This window comes from Aquarana catesbeiana, unplaced genomic scaffold (assembly GCF_042186555.1).
Source record: "Aquarana catesbeiana isolate 2022-GZ unplaced genomic scaffold, ASM4218655v1 unanchor225, whole genome shotgun sequence".
In the NCBI taxonomy this organism is placed as follows: Eukaryota; Metazoa; Chordata; class Amphibia; order Anura; family Ranidae; genus Aquarana; species Aquarana catesbeiana.
The window spans coordinates 672,182-698,337 of NW_027362652.1; the positions used below are offsets into that span (position 1 = coordinate 672,182).

Here is a 26,156-nt window from a genome sequence, read left to right on the forward strand (position 1 = left end):
GTGTAACAGCAGAGTGGGACCTGGGAAGTGCAGTAGGTCTGCTCCAATGCCAGCCATTCAGAAGAGCAGTACAGCGGTAATGGACTCTGATCTACAGGGAAGACAGAAGGCGGTGTGGGGAGACTCATGTGGAAAGGAATGTGCTGAGGGGAGGGGGATCTGGTGGGGACAGAAGTGCAGGGGGGGCTCTGATGGGGGCAAAACTGTGTGTGGGGGCTCTGATTGGACACAAGTGTGCAGAGGGGATTCTGATGGGGACACAAGTGTGCAGAGGGGACTCTGTTGTTGGACACAAGTGTGGGGGCTCTGATGGGGACACAAGTTTTAGGGGGATCTGATGGGGGCACAAATGTGCAGGGGAGGCTCTGGTGGGGACACAAATGTGTGGACTTTGATTTAATTTTGTTAAGCGCTGCGCAAACTGTTGGCGCTATAGAAATCCTATATAATAATAATTTTGGACACACATGTGGGGACTCTAATGGGGTCACAAGTGCACAGGGGGCTCTGATGGGGACATAAATGTGGGGGGGGACTGTGATGTGGTACATATGTGGGGGCTCTGATGGGGACACAAATTGGGAGGAGGGGTTTCAATGGGTGTGAGGAGGTGGCTCTGAGGGGACACAGGTGTTTGGCAGGAGTTTGGATGGGGACACAAATGTGCAGGGGGGGGCTTTGATGGGGACACAAATGTGCGGGGGGGACTGTGACAGGGACACAAATGTGCTGGGGGGGCTGTGACAGGGACACAATGTGCAGGGGGGGACTGTGACGGGGACACAATAAGCAGGGAGGGACTGTGACGGGGACACAAATGTGCAGGGGGCATTGTGATGTGTACAAAAATGTGCAGGGGGGGCTTTGATGGGGACACAAATGTGCAGGGGGGGGCTGTAACAGGGACACAAATGTGCAGGAGGGGTCTGTGACAAGTCACAAATGTGCTGGGGGGGACTGTGATGGGGACACAATGTGCAGGGGGGGACTGTGACAGGGACACAAATGTGCAGGAGGGGACTTGACTGGGACACAAATGTGCAGGAGGGGACTATGAGGGGGACACAAATGTGCAAGGGGGGGGTGACTGTGACGGGGACACAAATGTGCAAGGGGGGACTGTGACAGGGACACAAATGTGCAGAGAGGACAGTGATAAGGACACAAATGTGCAGGGGGGGACTGTGAGAGGGACACAAGTGTGCAGGGGGGGACGGTGACAAGGACACAAATGTTCAGGGGGGCTGTGATGGGAACACAAATGTGCAGGGGGGCTGTGATGGGGACACAAATGTGCAGGGGGGCTGTGATGGGGACACAAATGTGCAAGGTGGGTGTTAATGGGGACACAAGCGTACAGGGAGAGTCTGATAAGGACACAATTGTGTGGGGAGATTCTGCTGGGGACACAGATGGGCAGTTATAAATAACTTTTTTTATTCGGCCCACAAATATCTGTAAAATATATGATGTGGTCCTTGAAGTAAAAAGTTTGGAGACCCCTTCTCTAAACAATAGAGCTCCCCCTAGCTACAGCCTAGTAATAACATTGCTAGGAGGTCTATTCATTTAGCTCAGTGTTTCTCAAACTTTTTTGTCTTGCGGCACATGAAAAAGATCTAAAAAAAAATTCACGGCACTCCTAAAAAGATTGAACAATTTTTGTTTATTTTTACATATATATTTAAAGGGGTTGTAAAGGTAAAAATTTTTTCACCTTAATGCATTATATGCATTAAGGTGAAAAAACTTTTGACAATACCGCCGCCCCCAGCCCCCCCGTTTTACTTACCTGACACCTCGAATCTCCGCTGCTCGTTCTCGTCATCTCTATTGCAGCTCAGCCTGGTCGCTGATTGGCTGCAGTGGATGGATTGAAAGCACCGCAGCCATTGGCTCGCGCTGCTGTCAATCACATCCGATGACGCGGCGCGCCGGGGGGCGGGGCCGAGTGATACAGCGAGCGGCTATAGCCACCGGCTGTATCACGGGAGCGCGCCCGCAACAACTAACCACCATGCGAGGGAGCTCGCATTAAGGTGGTTATTTCTTGCGGGGAGGAGCTGAAACAGCCGCCGAGGGACCCCAGAAGAGCAGGTTCGGGGCCACTCTGTGCAGAACGAGCTGCACAGTGAAGGTAAGTATGACATGTTAGTTATTTTAAAAAAAAAATAAAATTACCTTTACAACCCCTTTAATGTTAAATGAAATGTGAAGGATGTGCCTGCTTTCAAGAGCAAATAAGTTTGAAGCTCGATTACTCGATGTAATCTTCTTTGTACTTCCCCGCAGATGACCCGCGATCGCTCCTCAGAGAGCCAGAACAGGGATCAGTCAATGTAAACAGACAGATCCTCGTTCCGACAGGGAAGGAGAGAGAGATCTGCTGTTCCTAGTGATGAGTTTCCCCCACAGTTGGAAACACCTCCCTAGGGAACACTTAATCCCTTAATAGCCCCCTAGTGTTAACCCCTTCCCTGCCAGTGACATTTATATAGTAATCAGTGGCTATTTTTAGCACTGATCGCTGTATAAATGTCACTGGTCCCAAAAAATTGTCCGATCTGTCCGCCGCAATGTCGCAGTCCCGCTAAAAAACGCTGATCACCGCCATTACTAGTAAAAAAATAAATAAATTATAAAAATGCCAAAAATCTATACCATATTTTGTAGACGCTATAACTTTTGCACAAACCAATCAATATACGCTTATTGCGATTTTATTTACTAAATATATGTAGAAGAACACATATTGGCTTAAACTGATGAAGACTTTTTTTTTTTATGGATATTTACTATAGCAAAAAGTAAAAAATATTGGGGTTTTTTTTCAAAATTGTTGCTCTTTTTTTGTTTATAGCGGAAAAAAATAAAAACCGCAGAGGTGATCAAATATCCCCAGAAGAAAGCTCTATTTGTGGGAAAAAAAGGACATCAATTTTGTTTGGGTACAGCGTCGCACGACCGCGCAATTGTCAGTTAAAGCGGCGCAGTGCCATATCGCAAAAAATGGCCTGGTCATTAAGAGGGCAAATCCTTCCGGTCCTTAACCACTTCCGGAGGGCCCACTGTCGTTATACGTCGGTACTTTGAACACATACTGGGGGCTGCACATACTGGGGGTTCTTCCACGAATCTGACACCCCTTTCTCCTGCTTCCCTCTCTCAGGGTGGCCTTCACTGGACTCATTTCCCTAGGCCTAATGGACGCAAGGGAGGTGGAGTGGGATTCCTCCTATCCCCCAGAGCACCTTCCAGGTTATTCACTCTCCTCCCTCTCTTTACCTCTCATCATTTGAAGCTCACTGTATACGTCTATTCTCTCCTACTTCCGTAAGAATTCCTGTTATCTACCGACCCCTGGACCATTATCGACTTTCCTTGATGAGTTCTCTGCCTGGCCACCCTACTTTCTCTCTTCGGAAAGTCCCACAATCCTTCTCGGTGATTTCAAAATCCCTGCTAATACAAACACTCCTGCTACTTCTAAACTTCCTATGCTGCGTACACACGACCGGTCTTTCCGTCAGAATAAACGCTAAAGGACTTTCCGACGGAGTTCTGCTGAAACTGTCTTGCCTATACACGATCACACCAAAGTCAGACCGTCTAGAACACGTTGACGTACAACACGTACGACGGGACTAGAAAAAGGAAGTTCAATAGCGAGTAGCCAACAGTCGCCATCTCGTACTTGCTTCAGAGCATGCGTCGTTTTTGGTCCATCGGAACAGCGTACAGACAAGCTGTTTTCCCGATAGGCACTGATTCCGTCGGAAAGATTTAAAACATGTTCTATTTCTAGGTTCATCAATATTTTCGGAAAAAAAAGTCCAATGAGGCCTACACACGATCGGAATGTCCGATTAAACGATTCCTTTGGACTTTTCCTGCCGGAAAATCCGACCGCGTGTACGCGTCTAACCTCTTCATTTGCTTCTACTCACTCTAATGGCAACACCCTTGACCTTGTATTCTCCTACCTTTGCACTCCATGCAACTTCTCAAACAATCCTTTTCCTCTCTCCGACCATCACCTTATTCGTTTCTCTCTCTCCCTGTCTTCCACCACCTCTCCCTCCAATCGCCTAACCATCATCCGTAGAAAATTTCGCAACTTCAACTCTTCTCTCCTCTATTCTGCTACTGACCACCTCTATGACAAAATCTCTCCCTTGTCCTGCCACAACCAAGCCACTTCCATCTACAATAAATCCCTGTCCTTCATCCTGGACAAGCTCGCTCCCCTCACTACACGCAGAATCAGGCCTCGACCCCTACAACCCTGGCAAACAGATGACACTAAAATTCTCAAAAAAGTAGTCGCGCTCTTGAGCGTCTGTGGCAGAAGACCAAGTCTCTCAAAGACTTCAACCAATACAAATCTGCCCTCCAAAAATACTATTCTTTCCTCCACACTGCCAAGCAGACCTATTTTACAACTCTTATTAACACCTTCTCATCCAGTCCCAGTAAACTTTTCTCTACCTTCAACTCTCTACTTTGTCCTCCACCGCCTCCACCCACTGACTCACTCACTGCCCAGGAGATTGCTAATCACTTCAAAAACAATATTGATACAATCCGTGATGAAATCTCCACTCTACTGGAATCTCCCCCAGTTAAGACCCCATATCAACAGGTACAATTGACACTCCCCTTATTTAAATTTGCTACTACAGACGAAGTTGCTAAACTTCTTTCTAACGCCCACCTAACCACCTGTCCCCTGGACCCTATTCCCTCTCAAATGCACTGGTCACCCCCACACTTAAAAAGCCGTCCTTGGACCCTACCAATCTTAACAACCTACGCCCTATCTCCTTGCTCCCCTTTTCCTCTAAACTCCTTGAACGCCTGGTTTACAACCAACTGAGTGACCACCTCATTAAGAATAACCTTCTTGATCCCCTTCAATCTGGATTTCGCCCTCAACACTCCACAGAAACAGCTCTTTTAAAACTCACAAATGACCTACTAACTGCAAAAACCAACGGACACTATTCTGTACTCCTACTTCTGGACCTTTCAGTTGCCTTTGACACGGTTGACCACCCCCTCCTCCTCAAAAAACTTTACTCCCTCGGTCTCCGTGACTGTGCTCTTCAGTGGCTCTCATCCTACCTATCCCAACGCACCTTCAGTGTCACTTACAATTCTGCTTCCTCCACTCCTCTTCCCTTCTCTGTCGGGGTCCCCCAAGGTTCTGTTCTTGGACCTCTTTTATTTTCAATCTACACCTCTTCCCTGGGTCAGCTGATAGCCTCTCACGGCTTTCAATATAATTTCTATGCTGACGACACACAAATCTATCTATCCACCCCTCAACTCACTCCATCAGTCTCCTCACGCATCACTAACTTACTAACAGACATATCCGTATGGATGTCACACCACTACCTCAAACTCAACTTGTCCAAAACCGAGCTTATAATATTTCCTCCCCCACGTGCCTCTTCCCCTGACTTGTCTGTCAAGAGCAATGGCACAACCATCCACCCGTCCCCACATGTCAGGGTACTAGGTGTTATCCTGGACTCTGAACTCTCCTTTCGGCCCCACATCCAATCACTTTCCAAAGCTTGCCACCTCAACCTCCGCAACATCTCTAAACTACGTCCCTTTCTAACCAATGAAACCACAAAGCTCCTGATTCACTCCCTGGTTATCTCTCGCCTCGACTACTGCAACTCCCTCCTCATTGGATTACCTTTAAATAGACTATCCTCCCTTCAGTCCATCATGAATGCTGCTGCCAGACTCATCCACCTTACAAACCGCACAGTGTCTGCTACCCCTCTCTGCCAATCCCTCCATTGGCTGCCACTCGCCCAACGAATTAAATTCAAAATACTAACAATAAGTTACAAAGCCATCCACAACTCTGCCCCCAGCTACATCACTAGCCTAGTCTCAAAATACCAACCTAATCGCCCTCTTTGTTTCTCCCAAGACCTCCTGCTCTCTAGCTCCCTCATCACCTCCTCCCATATCCGCCTCCAGGACTTCTCCCGCGCCTCGCCCATCCTCTGGAATTCCCTACCCCAATCTGTCAGACTGTCTCCAAATTTATCCACTTTTAGGCGGTCCTTGAAAACTTTCCTCTTCAGAGAAGCCTATCCTGTCTCCATCTAACAACTGCACTATTTTCTCCATTAGCTCATTCCCCACAGCTATTACCCTTTTGTATAACTTGACCCTCCCTCCTAGATTGTAAGCTCTAACGAGCAGGGCTCGGATTCCTCCTGTATTGAATTGTATTGTAATTGTACTGTCTGCCCTAATGTTTTAAAGCGCTGCGTAAACTGTCGGCGCTATATAAATCCTGTATAATAATACTTTGAAGAGGATCCTCTTCTTCAGTGGGCGGTCCGCTACAAGATAAAAGTGGCCTCTGGGGCGGATTCGCCACAAGATCACTTTTAATCGGTGGCGGGTACCGTGCTCCAGTACCCTCCACCGCTTACCGGAGCCATTGGCAGCAGTGGAGGCGATCGGATGTTGCCCTTGTATGACATCTCCATATCATTGTAGGGCGGAAGCGACGTCAAAACGTCACTTCCTCCCATAGCTCTTAAAGGGACATTTTTTTTTGTATTTTTTTAAATGACGATTTTTTTTTTTATTGCATCTTAGTGTAATCTCATATTTTAGAGGTCCTGTCATGCTTTTTTTCTATTACAAGGGGTGTTTACATTCCTTGTAATAGGAATAAAAGTGACACATTTTTTTTTTAAAAGAACAGTGTAAAAATAAAAAATAAAAGGTAAAATAAGAAAAAAAAAAATTTAAACGCGCCCCGTCCCGATGAGCTCGCGTGCAGAATCGAACGCATACGTGAGTAGCGCCCGCATATGAAAACGGTGTTCAAACCAAACGTGAGGTATCGCCGCGATCAGTAGAGCGAGAGCAATAATTCTAGCCCTAGACCTCCTCTGTAACTCAAAACATGCAACCTGTAGAATTTTTTAAACGTCACCTATGGAGATTATTAAGGGTAAAAGTTTGTGGCCATTCCACGAGCGGGCGCAATTTTGAAGCGTGACATGTTGGGTATCAATTTACTCGGCGTAACATTATCTTTCACAATAGAAAAAAAATTGGGCTAACTTTACTGTTGTCTTATTTTTTAATTTAAACAAGTGTATTTTTTCCAAAAAAAGTGTGCTTGTAAGTCCGCTGTGTAAATACGGTGTGACAGAAAGTACTGTAACGAACACCATTTTATTCTCTAGGGTGTTAGAAAATAAAAAAAAATGTATGTTTGGGGGTTCTAAGTAATTTTCTAGCAAAAAAAAAATGGTTTTAAATAACAAATCTCAGAAAGAGGCTCGGTCCTTAAGTGGTTAATACTGCTGGTTTATGTCCTTCAATGTCTACTGTACTCATAACTACATGAGATCTTAATTATTGCTATAAAACCATGCCTGACGAAAAAAAAAACGAAGGGGTCTGTGTCTAAAAAAAGTTTTTTTTAAAAGAATGGGACGAGCTGTTACAGATTTTCATTAAAGATTTTCTATGAGGGTCGACTCCATCTAGTCGCTATAATGCATTATTTTTTATATCTCCATAAGGAAAAATAGTAATACCACATTAGAGCCATTATAGGGAGCCTATGATCATAGGAGATCATTGTATGGAATAAAGTATGACCGACATTCGTCATGGCTTGGCAAATGCTTGACACATTTGTTCAACTAATTTTTTATTAAAAATAGAGCTCTAAGTGTTTGTGAAAGCTTACACCACAAAATGTGCTCAGCCAATGAAAGGTAATGACTCCATTTTTATTGTTCTACTGCTATCAATGGCCAACACAGTACAACACTTCATCCATGTCTTTGGTGATCTCTGATCTCCTTATGAACGGTTTCTTACATGATGAAGATCAGCCATGGAGTATATCTGAGATGTATATCAGGGTGTGCTTCTTCCCCACATGAGAGCTGTGATGTCCAGCAACATTCATATAGAAGACATTTCCTGCACTCAATGCACTAATACACCTCAAGGGTTGTGTGGGATCCCTGATGTACAGGAAGACAGGACTTCAGTGAAGAACAATTCTCTCACTCAGGACCGGAAAGTGGCTTCTTCCGCATGTGAGATCTCTGATGTTTGTAAAGAGAGGACGTCACTGAAAAACATTTCCCGCACTCAGGACAGGAATATGGCTTCTCCCCCGTGTGAGACCTCAGATGTCTGACGAGATCTGATGTTTGTACAAAACATTTTCCACACTCAAGACAGCAATATGATTTATCCCCCGTGTGAGACCTCTGATGTCTGACAAGTTTTGATTTGTTTACAAAGCATTTCCCGCACTCGGAACAAGAATACAGATTCTCCCCCATGTGCAGTTTCTGATGTTTGTAAAGGTTGGACTTCACTGAAAAGTATTTTCCGCACTCAGGACAGGAATACATCTTCTCACCTGTGTGGAATCTCTGATGTGTGGAAAGAGTGGGCTTGTCTGAAAAACATTTCCCGCACTCAGAACAGGAATACGGCTTCTCCCCCGTGTGCGATCTCTGATGTCTGTATAGATCAGACTTCCTTGTAAAACATTTCCCGCACTCAGGACAGGAAAAAGGCTTCTCACCCTTGTGAGACCTCTGATGTCTGTTAAGATGGGTCTTCTGTGAAAAATATTTCCCACACTCAGAACAGAAATATGGTTTTTCCCCAGTATGAGACCTCTGATGTGTGACAAGTTCTGATTTGTTTAGAAAACACTTTTCACACTCAGAACAGGAATACGGCTTCTCGCCTGTATGAACTCTCTGATGCTTATAAAGAGAGGACTTCTCTGGAAAACATTTTCCGCACTCAGGACAGGAATATGGCTTCTCACCCGTGTGAGATCTCTCGTGTATGAAAAGATGGGACTTCTCTGAAAAACATTTCCCACACTGGGGACAGGGATATGGCTTCTCACCTGTGTGCAATCTCTTATGTTTGTTAAGAGCAGACTTAGATGAAAAACATTTCCCACATTCAGGGCAGGAATGAGGCTTCTCACCTGTGTGAGATCTTTTATGCACATTAAGGCTGGAATTAAAACGGAAACACTTCCCGCACTCAGTACAGGGAAACCTTTTATCCTTTGGAAGGACGGCACCATCCCTCACAGTCTGAGGTTCCTCAGGATAAGAGGAATACGATGGTCCATCTACACTGTGTGGTGCCGGATGGACATTTGAGGTAGTCGGGTTTTCTCCTGGACTATACTGTGTGATGTCCTCATCTTCTACTTTACAGTCTGGAGACAAAGTGAGACAATCCTCTGAGGTTTTCCTCATCTCCCGTCCATCTACTAAAATAGAAATAAAATGATTATTACTAGACATGAGCTGATTGGTTCACTTAAACCAGGATCTCCTACCAGTTAATTTCTTAGTCAGAGAGTGAAGAAACAACGAGAACTGTCTTTTAGAGGAGTGACAGTGATGAGGGGATTATAGGACGAGTGTCCCCACCCCCTCTATCACTCATTGCCATCTTCCCAACACAAGAAGTCCTGCACTTCCTTATTTAGTCCATGATTTAGACATGGATAACAGCGGGGCTGAGCCCCACCAGAGGTCAGAGAGTGAGGATGGGGGGAGAACAACCAAGATGAAGACTGGACTGATCCTAAAGACCATCATCATTGGGATATTGACTCCTCCCAGTCCTTGCCCTACTCTGGAACAATCAGTGAGCAGTATGGGTGGAGGAATTTATTTAGAGTTAATGACCCACCTGTGCTGATCTCTGTAGAAGTGTCCTCCTCTATAAATGTCTCTGTTATTTCATCCTCCTCCATAGACTGCTGATCATCCCTCACATACCTCTCTTCTTCTTCTGCTTTACCCTCAACTTTTATACCTCTCAGATTTTCGCCCTAAACCAAGAGAAGGATGGACAATAATATGTGTACACATAACCTCACAAGAAAAATCCACACATTATATCCACATTTCTATGTTCCACATATTTCATTCCATCCACCTGATGATGGTGAGGGATGGTGTGAACTTCCTGTGTGGAATCCCGGGAATACAGAGGACGGGGACATCTCTCTGGTGGGTTCCTGGTATTATATGGCTCCATCATATCTTTGTGTCCTTCTGAAAACTCCTCCATCACTCCATACTCCTCATCCTCCTCTTTATACTCTTCTTTAACAACAATATTATAATCCTCGAGGCTTCCACTCTGAAAGATATAACAAAACATTCATTGTAACCAGGACTGCTGTTAGAAATCCCAGGGCCCTGTACAGCCAACCTGACAGGGTCCCTCGTCACAGTCAATCATAAGTGGGCAAGACGTTCTCTGCTCCACAGCCACATGCATACATGTGGGGCAGAAAATGCCTCAGCCACCTATGATCGTCAGCATGCAGTGACGGCTTCCTGGCAGGATGAGCTCAGGTGGGTTCAGATTAGGGTCCGAACACACCTGAGCTCATCCCACCTAGAGAGAACGCTGCAGCTGACTTTAAGGCCTAATAGATATTCTGTAAGCCTTATCTATCAAGTATCTATCAAGCCTATTCGCTTCCAGGGTGGTTTTTTTTTGCATTTTTTTAACATGTTTGAAAAAATTATTTTAGGTCTGGAGATTACGTAAAAACTCCAAAACATGATATATTTTCTGAAAGTAGACACCCAAGATAATAAAATGGTGGTAGTTATGATTTTTTTTTTTATGTCACATCATTTTTTTTTGGTTGAACTGGATGTCTTTTTTCAACCGGATTAACCATGTAACTATCTAACTATATTAGCGCAACGTTTATGAAACACAAAAAATCAATTAAAAAATACATTAACCCTTTCAATACCGTAGCACTTTCACCCCCTTCCTACCCAGGCCAATTTTCAGCGCTGTCGTACCTTGAATTACAATTGCCTGGTCATGTAATGCTGTACCCATATGACAGTTTTATAATTTATTTCATACAAATAGAGCTTTCTTTTGGTGGTATTTAATCACCGCTGAGTTTTTTTAAATTTTTTGCTAAAAAAAACGAAAAGAAGGCAGAAAATGTTAAAAAAAAATAATTTTTTTCTTAGTTTCTGTCATAAAATTTAGTAAATAAGTATTTTTTCTCCTTCACTGATGGTCATGGATGAAACGGCACTGAAGGGGTGGCACTAATGAGGAGGCACTGATGAGACGGCACTGATGAGGAGGCAGTAATATGCAGGACTGACACTTATGGGCAATGGTGGGCAGCATGGATGTGTGGCACTGATAGGCAGCACTTATGGGCAATGATGAGCGGCATGGATAGGTGGCATTAATAGGCAGCACTTATGAGCAATGATGGGTGGCATGGATAGGCAGCACCGATAGGCAGCACTTATGGGCAATGATGGGTGGCATGGATAGGCGGAACTGATAGGTGGCACTGATAGGGAGCACTGACTCGCATCACTGATGGGCACAGATTGATTTCACTGATGGGCACAGATTGGCATAACGGCTGGGCAAAGATTGACATCACTGATGGACACAGACTGGCATCACTGCTGGGCACTGTTGGGGCTGCACTGATTACATGTACAGGTCGCCCCTATGAGGAGATGCCACTGATCGTCTCTCCTCTTCTCTCACTCTGTCACTGTGAGGCGAGGAGAGCCGATAAACGGCGTTTCCTTCTTTATATGTGATCAGCTGTGATTGGACACAGCTGATCACATGGGAAAAGAGCCATGTCATCGGCTCTTTACCGAGATCGGGGTCACGACGTGTCCCAGTGACACAGTGCGCCCTCGATCGCTGCGTGCCCCCAGAACAGCAGAGTATCCTGCCTGCAGTCACTTGTCTATAGAGGTAGAGGAAGGTAGTTAAAGTGGTTGTAAACCGTTTGATTTTTTTTTTTTTCTTACCTGAAAGGCAATGGCATAATGTCGCTCCCACCGTCCATGAAGGCTGGCTGCCTACTGCAGTCTCTGCCGTTTAACAGTTTTTATATAGGTAAGGGGTGGGGCCACCTGGCCACATCACCTGGCGGCACCGCCCCTTCTGATGTAACGGACTGGTGCATGCTGCTGTCCCATATCTATATAAGAACTGTCAAACGGCGGAGCCGGCAGTAGGCAGCCAGCCTTCATTGACGGTGGGAGCAATTTTTTAAACATTTTTTCAGGTGAGGTGGGCAGTGTGATTGCATCAGAGTTTTTTTATTTTAAAAATTCAAAAGCCGGGTGCCGGCAATTGCAAATGCGAGTCATTTTAAATGTGATTTGACTTAGTTACATAGTTACATAGTTACATAGAAGGTGAGGTTGAAAAAAGACACAAGTCCATCAAGTCCAACCTATGTGTGTGATTATGTGTCAGTATTTCATTACATATCCCTTTATGTTGCGGTCATTCAGGTGATTATCTAATAGTTTCTTGAAGCTATCAATGCTCCCCGCTGAGACCACTTGTTTTTCTTTTCTTTAGCAATCGGGGGGGGGACACACTTTAAAACTAACAATTTTAACCACTTCAATACCGGGCACTTTCACTGCCTTCCTGCCCAGGCCAAATTTCAGGTTTCAGCGCTGTCACACTTTGAATGACAATTGCTTGGTCATGCAACACTGTACCCAAATAAAAAAAAATTCCTACAAATAGAGCTTTCTTTTGGAGGTATTTATTCACCACTGGGTTTTTTTATCTTTGTTAAAAAAACTAAAAAAGACCAAAATATTTTTTTTTTAAAGTATTTCTTAGTTTCTGTCAGTAAAATTTGTAAATAAGTAATTTTTCTCCTTCACTGATGGCCATTGACATGCGGCACGAATGAGCACTGATAGGTGGCAATGATGGGCAATTATAGGCGGCACTGATGGGCTACACTGATGGGCACTGAAAGGCAGCACTGATTGGTGTCACTGATGGGCACTGCTGGCGCTGCACTGATCTTTACTGTCTCCCCTGCAGGAAGATGCCACTGATCGGATCTCATCGCTTCACACTCTGTCACTGTGAGGCGAGGAGAGCCGATAAATGGCACTTCCGTATTTACATGTGATCCGCTATGATTGGACACAGCTGATCACATGGGTAAAGAGCCGCATCATCGGCTCGTTACCGAGATCGGGGTCGTGCCATGTCCTAGGGAGAGCAGTGACACTGGGACGACATCATATGATGGCATCCCAGAACGAGAGGGGATCCTGCCTACCGTTATTTTACTATACGGTGGGCGGGAGGTAGTTAAAGCGGAGTTCTACCCAAAAATTGAACTTCCGCTTTTCGGATTGCTACCCCCATCCGGTGTCACATTTGGCACCTTTCAGGGGGGAGGGGGGAGCAGATACCTGTATAATCTACGTATTTGCTCCCACTTCCGGGCACAGATCACCACAGGCTCCGCGGTGATCTACGCCATGTCCGGCCCCTCCTCCCTCCCCCCCGCTGTCTTCTGGGAGACACGCAGATCCCAGAAGACAGCAGGGACCCATGAGGACGTGCAGCGCGACTCGCGAATGCGTAGCAGGGAACCAGGCTGTGAAGCCGCAAGGCTTCACTTCCTAATTCCCTTACTGAAGATGGCGGCACCTCCACCCGAGAGCCGAGGGACAGATCGGCTTCCTGTGAGGACATCGCGGGCACCCTGGACAGCTAAGTGCCCTTATTTTAAAAGTCAGCAGCTACAGTATTTGTAGCTGCTGACTTTTAAAAAAAAATTGGGGTGGAACTCCGCTTTAATAAAGGAATTGTCGAAAACTATCTCTGTGTTTTTATTACTTTTTGGTGAAGGGGTAGGGGTACAATGTACCCTATACTCATTCACATGGGGGGGGGGGCATGATCTGGGGGCTCTCTTGTTAAAACAAGCTTCAAAATTCTGATAAGTCCCGCAGACAACCACCGTCAACGGCTCATCAACATGGGGACAAAGGACTTTGGAGTGGCGGGACAGAGCCTCCCTGCCCCAAAGCAACCACATCTCCAAGTTGAGGGCATGTGACCTGGTATGGTTCAGTAAAGGGGGGGTTGCTCGCTCATCGCCCTCCTTTTCTGACCAGCCAGGCTGCATGCCCGTATAAGGGTCTGGTGTGGATTTTGGGGGGGACCCCACGCCGTTTTTTTTTTTTACCATTTTTTTACCAGCTTTTATTTTTTTTACTCAGCTATCAGCAGGGAAGCCCATTGACAGCTGATGACTCATCAGTTGTTAAAGTGGGGTTCCACCCAAAAAAACAAAAATACCTGAAAAACTAAAAAAAAAACAGAAAAAAAACATTTGGATATTTTTTTTTTCCACTTACCTCTAAATGCCTGTTGCTAGGGGGTCCCTCATAGTCTGCCTGTTCCTTTGCCTGGGCTGGTGACATCACTTCCCCCTCGGCACAGGAAGGGCTCGGCTCTGCTCCCTCCCTCCTGTCAATCATCTGGGACCCATTACAGGTCCCAGGTGATTGAGCGGCCAATCACGGCGCGCGGCGCCACTCGCGCATGCGCAGTGGGTGCCAGGCTGTGAAGCCACAGCCCGGCGCCCACAGTTGCAATGCCGGCGCCGACATCTGCATGGCTGGACCCTGGGACAGGTAAGTGTCCAATTAAAAGTCAGCAGCTGCAGTATTTGTAGCTGCTGACTTTTAATTTTTTTTTTTTTAATGGAGCCCCTGGGTGGAACTCCTCTTTAAGGACACTGCTGCTGGCTTCCTGGTCTCGCTCCTTAACAACCAGCTTTTACTCCGCAAAGCTTTGCCCAATCAGGGAGGAAGGGATGATCGCTCCGCCTGTGAAAGAATCATCCGCCAGCGAAAGGCTGTGATCAGCCACGGCTGGCCCGAACTCATCAGCATCGCAAAACACAGTGCGACTTAAGTCGCCTGCACCCGAAATTAAGAAAAGAGTCCCTTTCTGCTCCTCGCCTCCTGGGCCCCTCTGCTGAACTGATGGGGCCCAGGAAAATATACTTAATTGTACAGCAAGCCTAGGAGCTTGGGCAAAAGCTTAAAAGTGCTTTCAATATAGTTAAATGGTAAAGCTGCCCTCCTGTTGAGTTGATAGGGCCCAGACCCGTGACAACAGGACAGGTTTTACTGCCCTGTTGGCGGCTCCGATTGTAACAAACATACGTCTAGACATGTGCATTCGTTTTCGTCCGAATGCATTTTCCTCCGAATTTCAGGTATTTATGTTATCGTTTTAACAAACGATAACGAAAATGCAGAATCCGAAAAACGAAAGATCCGACATAAACAAATGCTTTATTTTCGTTTTCGTTGCTACAACAGTTTGATATAGATAGGAGATTCGACATGATGATGACAATAACAATCTGTGTCCATCAAACCTGTGGTCGAATGTGCCTAACCTTAGCTCTATTAGTCCAAGATTATTCTACATAGAGAGAAAAGATTCGACATAGAGAGAAAAGATTCGACGTAGGGGAGAAAAGATTCGACGTAGGGGAGAAAAGATTCGACGTAGGGGAGAAAAGATAAATAAAAATAATGATGATGATGAATGTTATTGGCTGATTGTAACCAAAGAGGAGGAGCAGTAAAATAGCTAGAACTAAGTACACACGTATTTTGGCTTATGGTGTCTGTTGAAAGTTCTAAGAAGACTCGACAGAGCAGGTAAACTATACGGCGTTGTACAGTTTATCTGCTCCGTCGAATCTTCTTTAAACATTCGACAGACACCATAAGCCTTCAATTACAGATTCAACCTTAATTTGGATTTTCGATCGAATGCAATTTTTAACGAAAAACAAAATAAATAAAAATGAATTTCGGGAGTAACTAAATAAATTTATTTTTCGGACGAAAACGAAATTCGGAAACGAAATATTTCAGTGTGCACATGTCTACATACGTCTTTTCTGTTTAAACCTCAACTTTGGAATCACTCAGGTTTTCACTCTGAATGTATAATAAAAATGACATCAATTGTAAAAGTACAGATCTTAATGATACTATCAGAGATTCTCCATCATGACGTTCTTGTAGAGATCCTTGTGTCCTTCTAAATACTCCCACTCCTCCATGGAGAAATAGACAGTGACATCCTGACACCTTATAGGAACCTGACACACACAATGATACCGTCACCATCCAGACACATCCAGGGCTGGACTGGGACAAAAATCTGGCCCTGGACTTTATCCAGAATGGCCCAGGGCACAGCACATCAGGGCACAGTGCACATCAGGGTAAAAGCACATGAGGGCACAGCACATCAGGGTACATTGCACATCGGGGCACAGCGCACTTCGGGGCAACACAACACAGCACATCAGCGCACAGCACATCAGGGTACATCACACATCGGGGCACAGCGCACTTCGGGGCAACACAACACAGCACATCAGGGCACAGCACATCAGGGTACATTGCACATCGGGGCACAGCGCACATCGGGGCAACACAACACAGCACATCAGGGTACATGGGGCACATGAGGGTACATGGGGCACATGAGGGTACATGGGGCACATGAGGGTACATAGGGCACATGGGGCACATCAGGGCACATTCAGGGCACATGGGGCACATCAGGGCACATGCAGGGCACATCAGAGCAGATTCAGGGCACATTCGGGCACATGGGGCACATCAGGGCACATTCAGGGCACATCAGGGCACATCAGGCACATTCAGGGAACATCAGGGCACATGGGGCACATCAGGGCACATTCAGGGCACATCAGGCACATTCAGGGAACATCAGGGCACATGGAGCACATGGGGCACATCAGGGCACATTCAGGGAACATCAGGGTACATTCAGGGCACATCAGGCACATGGGGTACATCAGGGAACATCAGGCACATAGGGTACATCAGGGCATATTCAGGGCACATCAGGGCACATTCAGGGAACATCAGGGCACATGGGGTACATTCAGGGAACATCAGGGCACATGGGGCACATCAGGCACATGGGGTACATCAGGGCACATTCAGGGAACATCAGGGCACATGAGGGCACATTCAGGGCACATGGGGTACAATCAGGGCACATTCAGGGAACATCAGGGCACATTCAGGGCACATGGGGTACATTCAGGGCACATGGGGTACAATCAGGGAACATCAGGGCACATTCAGGGAACATCAGGGCACATGAGGGCACATTCAGGGCACATGGGGTACAATCAGGGCACATGGGGTACAATCAGGGCACATCAGGGCACATGGGGTACAATCAGGGCACATGGGGTACAATCAGGGCACATCAGGGCACATGGGGTACAATCAGGGCACATCGTTTACTTGTTGTTTTCTTCACATGCAGAGTAGCACAGGCAGCCTCTGTAGTAAGTTCTTTCTCATGTCACGCTGCTGCTGCTCCCCCCGGCGGCCCCTCCTCCTCCTCTTTTCTTGTCCATCTCCATTTGCTTGTGACATCGCCCTGGCTCTGCCTCCTCCTATGTCCCCGGGCCGCCTCCGCCCTCCGTCCGTGAGTGACGTCACGGAGCCGGGACAAAGAGGCCGCCCAAATGGCTATATTGATAGCTGTTAGGGGGAGTGCCTGGGGGAGTGTCAATGCCTGTTCTTTTGTGACGCCGCCGGACGGCCCGCCTGCCGAGTGCAGGAGCGGAGCCGCCCGGCGACGCTCGGACGGAGAGAGACAGTGACACAGTCACTGTCTGACACAGTCAGAGAGAGAGTCATTGGTGTAGTGGCCCGCTGCCAATCGGCCCACCGGGAATCTCCCGGTAGTCCCGATGGCCAGCACAGGCCTGGACACATCCCTTGTCTGTTACTGGATAATGTCCCAGAATTCCCAGCACCGCTCACCTCTCCTGTCAGCAGCTCCATCATCTTCTTGGTGACTTCTAGAATCTTCTGCTTGTTGTGTCTCTCAGGTTTTAGGGAGTCACATGGAGGCACTGTGATGGTTATATGATCTCCAGACTTCATAGGAGGAAATCTCTGTATTGGAAAACCAATAGGAATGTCATGTTTGAATCCCAGAATCCTCCTCACCTCTCCGGTCAGGTCTGTGTTTTATTAATAGAGATAAGAGTGATGTCATGTGACCTCCCAGAATCCTCCTCACCTCTCCGGTCAGGTCTGTGTTTTATTAATAGAGATAAGAGTGATGTCATGTGACCTCCCAGAATCCTCCTCACCTCTCCGGTCAGGTCTGTGTTTTATTAACCACTTGCCCACTCTGTACTTAAACCCCCTTCCCAACCAGACCAACTTTCAGCTTTCGGTGCATCTTGAATGACAATTATTCAGTAATGCAATACTGTACTTATATGAATTTTTTTTTCCTTTTTTCCCACAAATAGAGCTTTCATTGGTGGTATTTAATCACCACTGTGTTTTTATGCTATAAATGAAAAAAGACCAAAAATGTTGTAAAAAAAATGCATTTTTCTTTTTTTTCGGTTATAAAATTTTGCAAATTAGTAATTTTTCTTTCTAAACTTTGGCAAATTTATACTGCTACATTTCTTTGGTAAAAATAACCCAAATAAGTGCATATTACCTTAAAAAGCCAAGACAGTACAAATCCCCCCCCCCCCCCCCCCAAATGACCCCTTCCTGGAATGTAGACAGTCCAAGGTATTTAGAAAGAGGCACGGTGAGTTTTTTGAAGTTGTAATTTTTTCCCACAATTCTTTGCAAAATAAAGATTTTTTTTTTTTTTCACAAAATTGTCAAATTATCAGGTTATATCTCACACAAAGCATATGCATACTTGCAGATACACCCCAAAATACATTTTGCTACTCCTCCTAAGTAAGGATGAGCCGGACCCCCCCCCCCCCCCCCCCCCCGGTTCGGTTCGCACCAGAACATTCAAACAGGCAAAAAATTTAGACGAACACTGTTAAAGTCTATGGGAAACGAACATGAAAAATCAAAAGTGCTCATTTTAAAGGCTTATATGCAAGTTATTGTCATAAAAAAGTGTTTGGGGACCCGGGTCCTGCCCCAGGGGACATGGATCAATGCAAAAAAAAGTTTTAAAAATGTCAGTTTTTTCGGGAGTAGTGATTTTAATAATGCGTAAAGTGAAATAATAAAAATGAAATATTCCTTTAAATATTGTGCCCGGGGGTGGTCCATAGTATGTCTGTAAAGTGGCGCAGTTTTCCCGTGTTTAGAACAGTCCCGCAGCAAAATGACATTTCTGAAGGAAAAAAGTAATTTAAAACTGATCGCGGCTGTAATGAATTGTCGGGTCTCAGCAATATAGATGAAACTCACTGAAAAAAACGGCATGGGTCCCCCCCAGTCCATTACCAGGCCCTTTGGGTCTGGTATGAATATTAAGGAGAACCCCGAACCAAAAATGTTAAAATAAACATTGCGTGGGGGTCCCCCCAAAATACATACCAGGCCCTTCAGGTCTGGTATGGAAATTTAGGGGAACCCTGCATCAAATTTTTTAAAAAATGGCGTAGGTTTCCCCCCCAAAATCCATACCAGACCTGTGCCAAAATTTAAAAAAAAATGACTTAGGGGTCCCCCCCAAAATCCATAGCAGACCCTTATCCTAGCATGCAATCTGGCAGGCCGCAGGAAAAGAGGGGGGGGATGAGAGAGCGCCCCCCCTCCTGAACCGTACCAGGCCACATGCCCTCAACATGGGGAGGGTGCTTTGGAGTAGCCCATCAAGCACCTTGTCCCCATGTTAATGGGGACAAGGGCCACATCCCCACAACCCTTGCCTGGTGGTTGTGGGGGTCTGCAGGGGGGGCTTATTGGAATCTGGAAGCCCCCCTTTAACAAGGGGACCCCCAGATCCCAGCCTCCCCCCGTGTGAATTAGTAATGGGTACATTGTTCCCCTACCATTTCACAAAAAAAGTGTCAAAAATAGTAAAAAAGACAGGAGACACTTTGGGACAAGTCCTTTATTAAAAGATAAAAAAATAAAAATGTCCCACGAGGTAGATCCATCTCACGCTGCCCGACGGACCGAAAAAAAAAAAAAAGGCGCAACAGCTCCGCCTCCACGGGAGGCTCCCGCCGAGTGACGCCGCTGACAGCCGTTATATAGCTGAGGGTGGGGCCACTTCGGCCTGGTTGATCACTGATGTGGCATGGATGTGGCACAGGTGAGCCATGGATGGGGATGGATGAGCCAGGGATGGAGTATGAATGTAGATGGATGAGCCAGGGATGGAGTATGGGTATGAATGGATAAGCCAGGGATGGAGCATGAATGTGGATGGATCGGCCAGGGATAGAGCATGGATGTGGATGGATAAGCCAGGGATGGAGCATGGCTGTGGATGGATGAGCCAGGGATGGAGCATGGCTGTGGATGGATGAGCCAGGGATGGAGCATGGCTGTGGATGGATGAGCCAGGGATGGATCATGGATGAGCATAAATGTGAATGGATGAGCCTGGGATGGAGCATGGATGTGGATGGATGAGCCAGGGATGGGCACATATCAGCGCTGTTGGCACTTCAGATCCAGCCCGCAGCGCTGCTGCACCGGCTAGCTCCACTCCTCAAACATTGTACTGATCGGCGTGCGGAGAGGGGAGGAGCTGAACGGGACATGCTCTGGTTTGTTTACCAGTGATCACTCCATCATTGGATAGAGTGATCACTTGGTAAAGAGCTGCTGTCATTGGCCCTTTACCCCAGATCCGTGACACACCGGGTCTGGGAGACGCAACGGTCACGGACATTCTCAGGGGAGCACGATTCTGGGAGGACGTTATAGTATGCCCTCCAAATATTATCCGACCGCGCAGCAGCCGTTTATCGGCTATGGCCCGGTCGGCAAGTGGTTAATAGAGATAAGAGTGATGTCATGTGACCTCCCAGAATCCTCCTCACCTCTCAGGTCAGGTCTGTGTTTTATTAATAGAGATAAGAGTGATGTCATGTGACCTCCCAGAATCCTCCTCACCTCTCCGGTCAGGTCTGTGTTTTATTAATAGAGATAAGAGTGATGTCACGTGACCTCCCAGAATCCTCCTCACCTCTCCGGTCAGGTGTGTTTTATTAATAGAGACAAGAGGGATGTCATGTGACCTCCCAGAATCCTCCTCACCGCTCTGTTCAGGTCTGTGTTTTATTAATAGAGATAAGAGTGATGTCATGTGACCTCCCAGAATCTTCCTCACCTCTCAGGTCAGGTCTGTGTTTTATTAATAGAGATAAGAGTGATGTCATGTGACCTCCCAGAATCCTCCTCACCTTTCCGATCAGCAGGTAGATGATCTCCAGGGTGAAGTTTAGTAACTTCTCAGTCATGTGACTCCGGTCCTCCTCCATCCTCATTGGTGCCATCATATACAGGTCTCCTTGTAGACGGATAACTTTGGTAAATGAAAGTATGAATTATTTGGATGGTATTGGGTACACAATAATAGGCTGTGGATCTGAGGGGGGTAATAGGAGGGTTGCTGTAAATTTACGGACTACTACCCCCATGGGAAGACATTTAGTCTAGACTGTTTAGTGTTTGTTACATATTCAAGGTCCCAGAACCATCTTGGTCTGCCAGATCAGAAACTTCCTTTTTTTCTTTGGGTTTCTTTTGTTTCTGAAGTGGTTTCGATTCGTTTTTGATCTGCAGACAAGGAATGCAAGACTCCAATCTCTGAGAGCCTGCTGCCTGACGGGAGTGATGTCACTGTCACACTGTGCACTCCATCATTGTGTTGGCTGCATATTGTAATAATTTGCTGCCTGTGAAGTTTAACCCTTTCATGACTAAGCCTATTTTTGAAATTTGGTGTTTACAAGTTAAAATCCATATTTTTTGCTAGAAAATTACTTAGAACCCCCAAACATTATATATATTTTTTTAGCAAAGAATCTAGAGAATAAAATGACGATTGTTGCAATATTTTTTATCACACGGTATTTGTGCAGCGGTGTTTTAAACGCAAATTTTTGGAAAAGTGACACTTTCATGAATTTTAAAAAATCCAAACAGTAAAGTTACCCCAATTTTTTTGTATAATGTGAAAGATGATGTTACGCCGAGTAAATAGATACCAAACATGTCACCCTTTATAATTGCACGCACTCGTGGAATGGCGACGAACTACGGTACCTTTGAATTTCCATAGGCGACGCTTTAAAAAAATTTTACGGTTACCAGGTTTGAGCTACAGAGGAGGTCTAGGGCTAGAATTATTGCTCTCGCTCTGACGATCGCGGCGATACCTCACATGTGTGGTTTGAACACCGTTTACATATGCGGGTGCGACTTCCGTATGCGTTTTCTTCGCTGCGCGAGCTCGCGGGGACAGGGGCACTTTAAAAAAATTTTTTTTTTTTTTTTTTATTTAATTTATTTATTTTTGTACTTTATAAATTGTGTTTAAATTTTTTTTTTTTTTTTTTTACTTTTATTGCTGTCACAAGCAATGTAAACATCCCTTGTGACAGTAATATGTGGTGACAGGTACTCTTTATGGAGGGATCGGGGGTCTAAAAGACCCCCCATCCCTCCTTTACACTTCAAAGTATTCAGATCGCCGAAAACGGCGATTCTGAATACTGTGTACTTTTTTAAATTCGGCGCCATTGGCAGCCGAGTAAACGGGAAGTGACGTCATGACGTCGCTTCCGCATTTACAAGAAGAAGGCTGGAACGAAGCCGCTCGCAGCTTCGTTCCAGCCCGCCCCCAGCCGCCGAAGGCAGCGGACCGGACACCGGGCCTCCCGATCGCACGGGAGGCCCGGTAACAGCGGCGGGAGGCGGCGGGAGGGGGGGATGTCCCCTCCCGCTCCTCCGGTATAACAACCGAGCGGCTTTTAGCCGCATCGGTTGTTATATTCGGGTAGCCGATCGCCCGCTGAAAACAACGGTACCGGGATGATGCCTGCAGCTGCGGGCATCATCCCGGTATAACCCCGGAAAGCCGAGGACGCATATATGCGTTCGGTCGGCGGGAAGGGGTTTTAATAATTGCCCTATATAGGCCAGGTATGGTCAGGATGGTCATTGTCTTGTCTATCCACTTCAGCTTCAGACCCTTTTTCTGACACTTTTGTTTACATGCAACAATCAGTATTTTTTTTGTTAGAATCTATTAAATATATATATATATATATATATAATATTTTTTTTTTTTTTTAAAGCAGAGACCCCAGAGAATAAATTGGTGGGTTTTTAATATTCAGCAGTTTTCCAAACGCAGTTTTTTTGGAAAAAAACACTTTATTGAATTCTAATGCAACAAACACAATAGATAACCCATTTTCTTTTGTGAAATATAATTGATAATGTTACGCCGAGTAAATAGATACCAAACATGTCATGCTTTAAAATTGTGCCCGCCCAACTGCGACAAACAACGCTTTAAAAGCCTTCACAGGTTACCACTTTAGATTTAGGCTTCATGTACACGGGACGTTTAAAAACCTCATCTGAATGCTGGAACTTGATAGCTTGTAACCGACGGTCAAAGACGTCCGTTTTGCCACTCTTACATGCCACGTGTATGCGTGTTTTGCGGCGTTCATGAGCCTTTTGCGCTTAGACGCTCTCTCATGTGGGAAGACCACTGTTTGCATGTGCGCGGGGCTGTTGCATGCGTTCGCCTTTGCGCGCTAGCACGGGGGGGCACATTAAAAAAAGTTTTATTATTAATTTATTTTTCTTATTTTTACACTGTTGCTTTAAATTGTTTTATAATTGTAATTGCGGTCACAAGGAATGTAAAAATCCTTTGTGACAGCAATAGGCATGTGACAGGTCCTCTTTATGGAGGGATCTGTGGTCTATGAGACCCCAAATCCCTCCTCTGCCCTTAAAAGCATTCAAAACACCAAGATCTGTGTTTTTGAATACTTTTGATTTTTTTTTAAAATGGCGCTGTTGACATCCAGGTAAACTGGAAGTGATATCATATCATTGCTTCCGGTGTTCTATCGATTTGTGTCCTCCGTCTAAAAGTGCCCGCGCATGCCCCGAACGGAAAGGGCACGCCAGCTGATTTGCCGACCAGCTTGAGTGACGTCACCATAGCACCTGCGCACATCGTAGAAGGGTTTTTTCTATGGCAGATACCATTTCACGGGCACAATTGAAAGCTATGCAAAGAGCGGAGGGACTCCGTAGATGTCAGATTGTGCCTCGCTGTAAACCCGCGGCGCAACAGCGAGGCACAATATGACAAGTACGGTGTCCTTCCGCTGTTTTCATAGCATTAAACTGTGCCCGAGAAATGGTATCTTCCGTCAAAAAAAGGCTCCTACGATGTGCGCATGCGCTATGGTGACGTCACTCCAGCTGATCGGGAAATCAACTGGAGTACTGTTCCGTTCTGCGCATGCGCGGGACACTTTTTGACGGCGGGCACATATCAACAGAACACCGGGTTATTATCATAAACAGCTAAACAAAGCTGAATCCGGCCTTACTTGGCTGTCCGGCCAGCCAGCGGATGTGCTGACTAAGGATGAGCTCCGGCGTGTTCACATGGCGCACGTGCCGAGCCCGCCAGGAAGTCGGCACGGCGCAGCGCTAATCACAGGCAGGGAGACATTTCCCGATCTCTGCAGCCGCACATCGGGAAATGTCTCACTGCTTGTGATTAGCGCTGCGCCGTGCCGACTTCCTGGCGGGCTCGGCACGTGCGCCATGCGAACACGCCGGAGCTCATCCCTAGTGCTGACTGGTCGCTTGGTTCTCCCGGTGTGATGGGAGAACCCGGGCAAGCTGCGGAAGACAGCGGGAAGGGGGGTGGACATCACCTCCTGTTGCTTGTAATAGCAATCGGTCGGTTAGTTAGCTGCTCTGATTGCTATCACTAGAGAGCCGACCGCACGTTTCCACACTATATATGTGTGTATCATCATCTGCTGGAGATCAAAGACATCACAGTGACTATGGAGGAAGAGGACGGACATGACGGGGGGGTTACTGGGTGTAAATAGAAAATAAGATCTTATTACCTCCTCTACTGCCACTTCCAGCAATATCTCCTCTCTCATTCTTCCCTACTCACCTCTCACCTGGAAGTTCCTGTCTGTACCTGACATCACTTCCTGTTTTCCATAGAGACTTCCCATCTGGGTAGAAGTGTGATCCCCACCTTGTGGAGCTCAGAGGAACTGCAGCCCCATGAAACATCTCGTAGTGCGAACATGGTTTTTCATCAGATTTGTCAACCCGTCAGAATGTGTAACGGAAGTGACGTTACGTCGCCACTATCTTGCTGCTCCCTGCACTCACCCACAGTAAGGATAGAGTGGGAAGGGGGCAAGCGGACATCTTGTTACACCCACTGTAGTTTTGCATTGTACACTTATTTTTAACTGTAAACTGAGGTTATATTGTGAAATACAGTACTTAGAAATCTGTTTGACTGCTTAGATGTTGAATTTTAAAAGCAGCGGCAAGCCTGCTGATCTCACAGGTTTGCTAATCTGACAGAAGTTCGCTGCTTTTAAAATTCAACATCTAAGCATTCATACGGAGTTCTAAGTACTGTATTTCACAATATAACCTCAGTTTACTGTTAAAAATAAGTGTAAAATGCAAGACTCCGGTGGGTGTAACAAGATGTCCACTTTCCCCCTTCTCAGTGTATCCTTACTATGGAGTAGGGTTGCCACCTCATCCCTTTAAACCCGAACACATAATAATTACACAGGTTCTGTGGCTGATTAAGGTGGTAGTTAAACTCACTTGGTGCCCCTTATCTGCATTAAATTAGCCTCAGAACCTGTGTAATTCATATGTGATTGGGTTTAAAGGGATGAGGTGGCAACTCTACTATGGAGGAGTGCGGGGTGTAGCAAGATGGCGGTGACGAAACGTCACTTGCATTACACATTCTGACGGGTCACCAAATCTGATGAAACAGATATACACACACGGCCTTGTGCTGTGTGTGTATGTACTGTATTTCCTTATAGATGGGTCATCTCCACTCCTACCAAAAGGGATAGAAGTATATTACTGCCTAGTCCAGCCTTTCTCAGTCAGGGTTCCTCCAAAGGTTTCTAGGGGTTCCTTGTCTAATGAACAATTTCTGTCTCTCAGTAACAATGATGTCATGACGATCCTCTCGCTGACTACTGATATAAGGGGATCCTTCTCCCATTGGTCACCAGTGTAAGGGACCAATAAACAGACCATGAGGAATGATCTCCGGGTTTGGACTGAACATATGTTTGGACAGAATTTGTTTTTTTTTTGGGGGGGGGGGGGGTTAGTGAACAGCTGAACTAAATTGGTATTCAAGCAAGTTGTACCTCC

At 46.1% G+C, this 26,156-nt stretch overlaps 2 protein-coding genes across 4 annotated transcripts in view; one reads left to right on the forward strand and one right to left on the reverse strand.

Moving 5' to 3' along the window:
• Positions 1 to 26,156, forward strand: part of LOC141121571 (uncharacterized) — a 166,091-nt gene that overhangs the window by 22,749 nt on the left and 117,186 nt on the right. The window lies entirely within an intron of this gene.
• Positions 7,762 to 24,956, reverse strand: LOC141121557 (uncharacterized). 3 transcript variants are annotated; one of them, XM_073611186.1, is made up of 6 exons: positions 24,901 to 24,956; positions 21,131 to 21,252; positions 17,754 to 17,888; positions 9,997 to 10,203; positions 9,748 to 9,889; positions 7,768 to 9,319 (listed from the first exon to the last, which is right to left on the reverse strand). In XM_073611186.1, exons 1-6 carry the CDS (start codon positions 24,932 to 24,934, stop codon positions 8,073 to 8,075), a joined length of 1,887 nt encoding a protein of 628 aa, XP_073467287.1. In that variant the 5' UTR covers positions 24,935 to 24,956; the 3' UTR covers positions 7,768 to 8,072. The 3 variants fall into 3 exon arrangements, with proteins under 3 accessions (XP_073467290.1, XP_073467287.1, XP_073467289.1); XM_073611188.1 differs by having other exon boundaries at positions 7,770 to 9,319; positions 24,848 to 24,942; XM_073611189.1 differs by lacking the exon at positions 17,754 to 17,888 and having other exon boundaries at positions 7,762 to 9,319.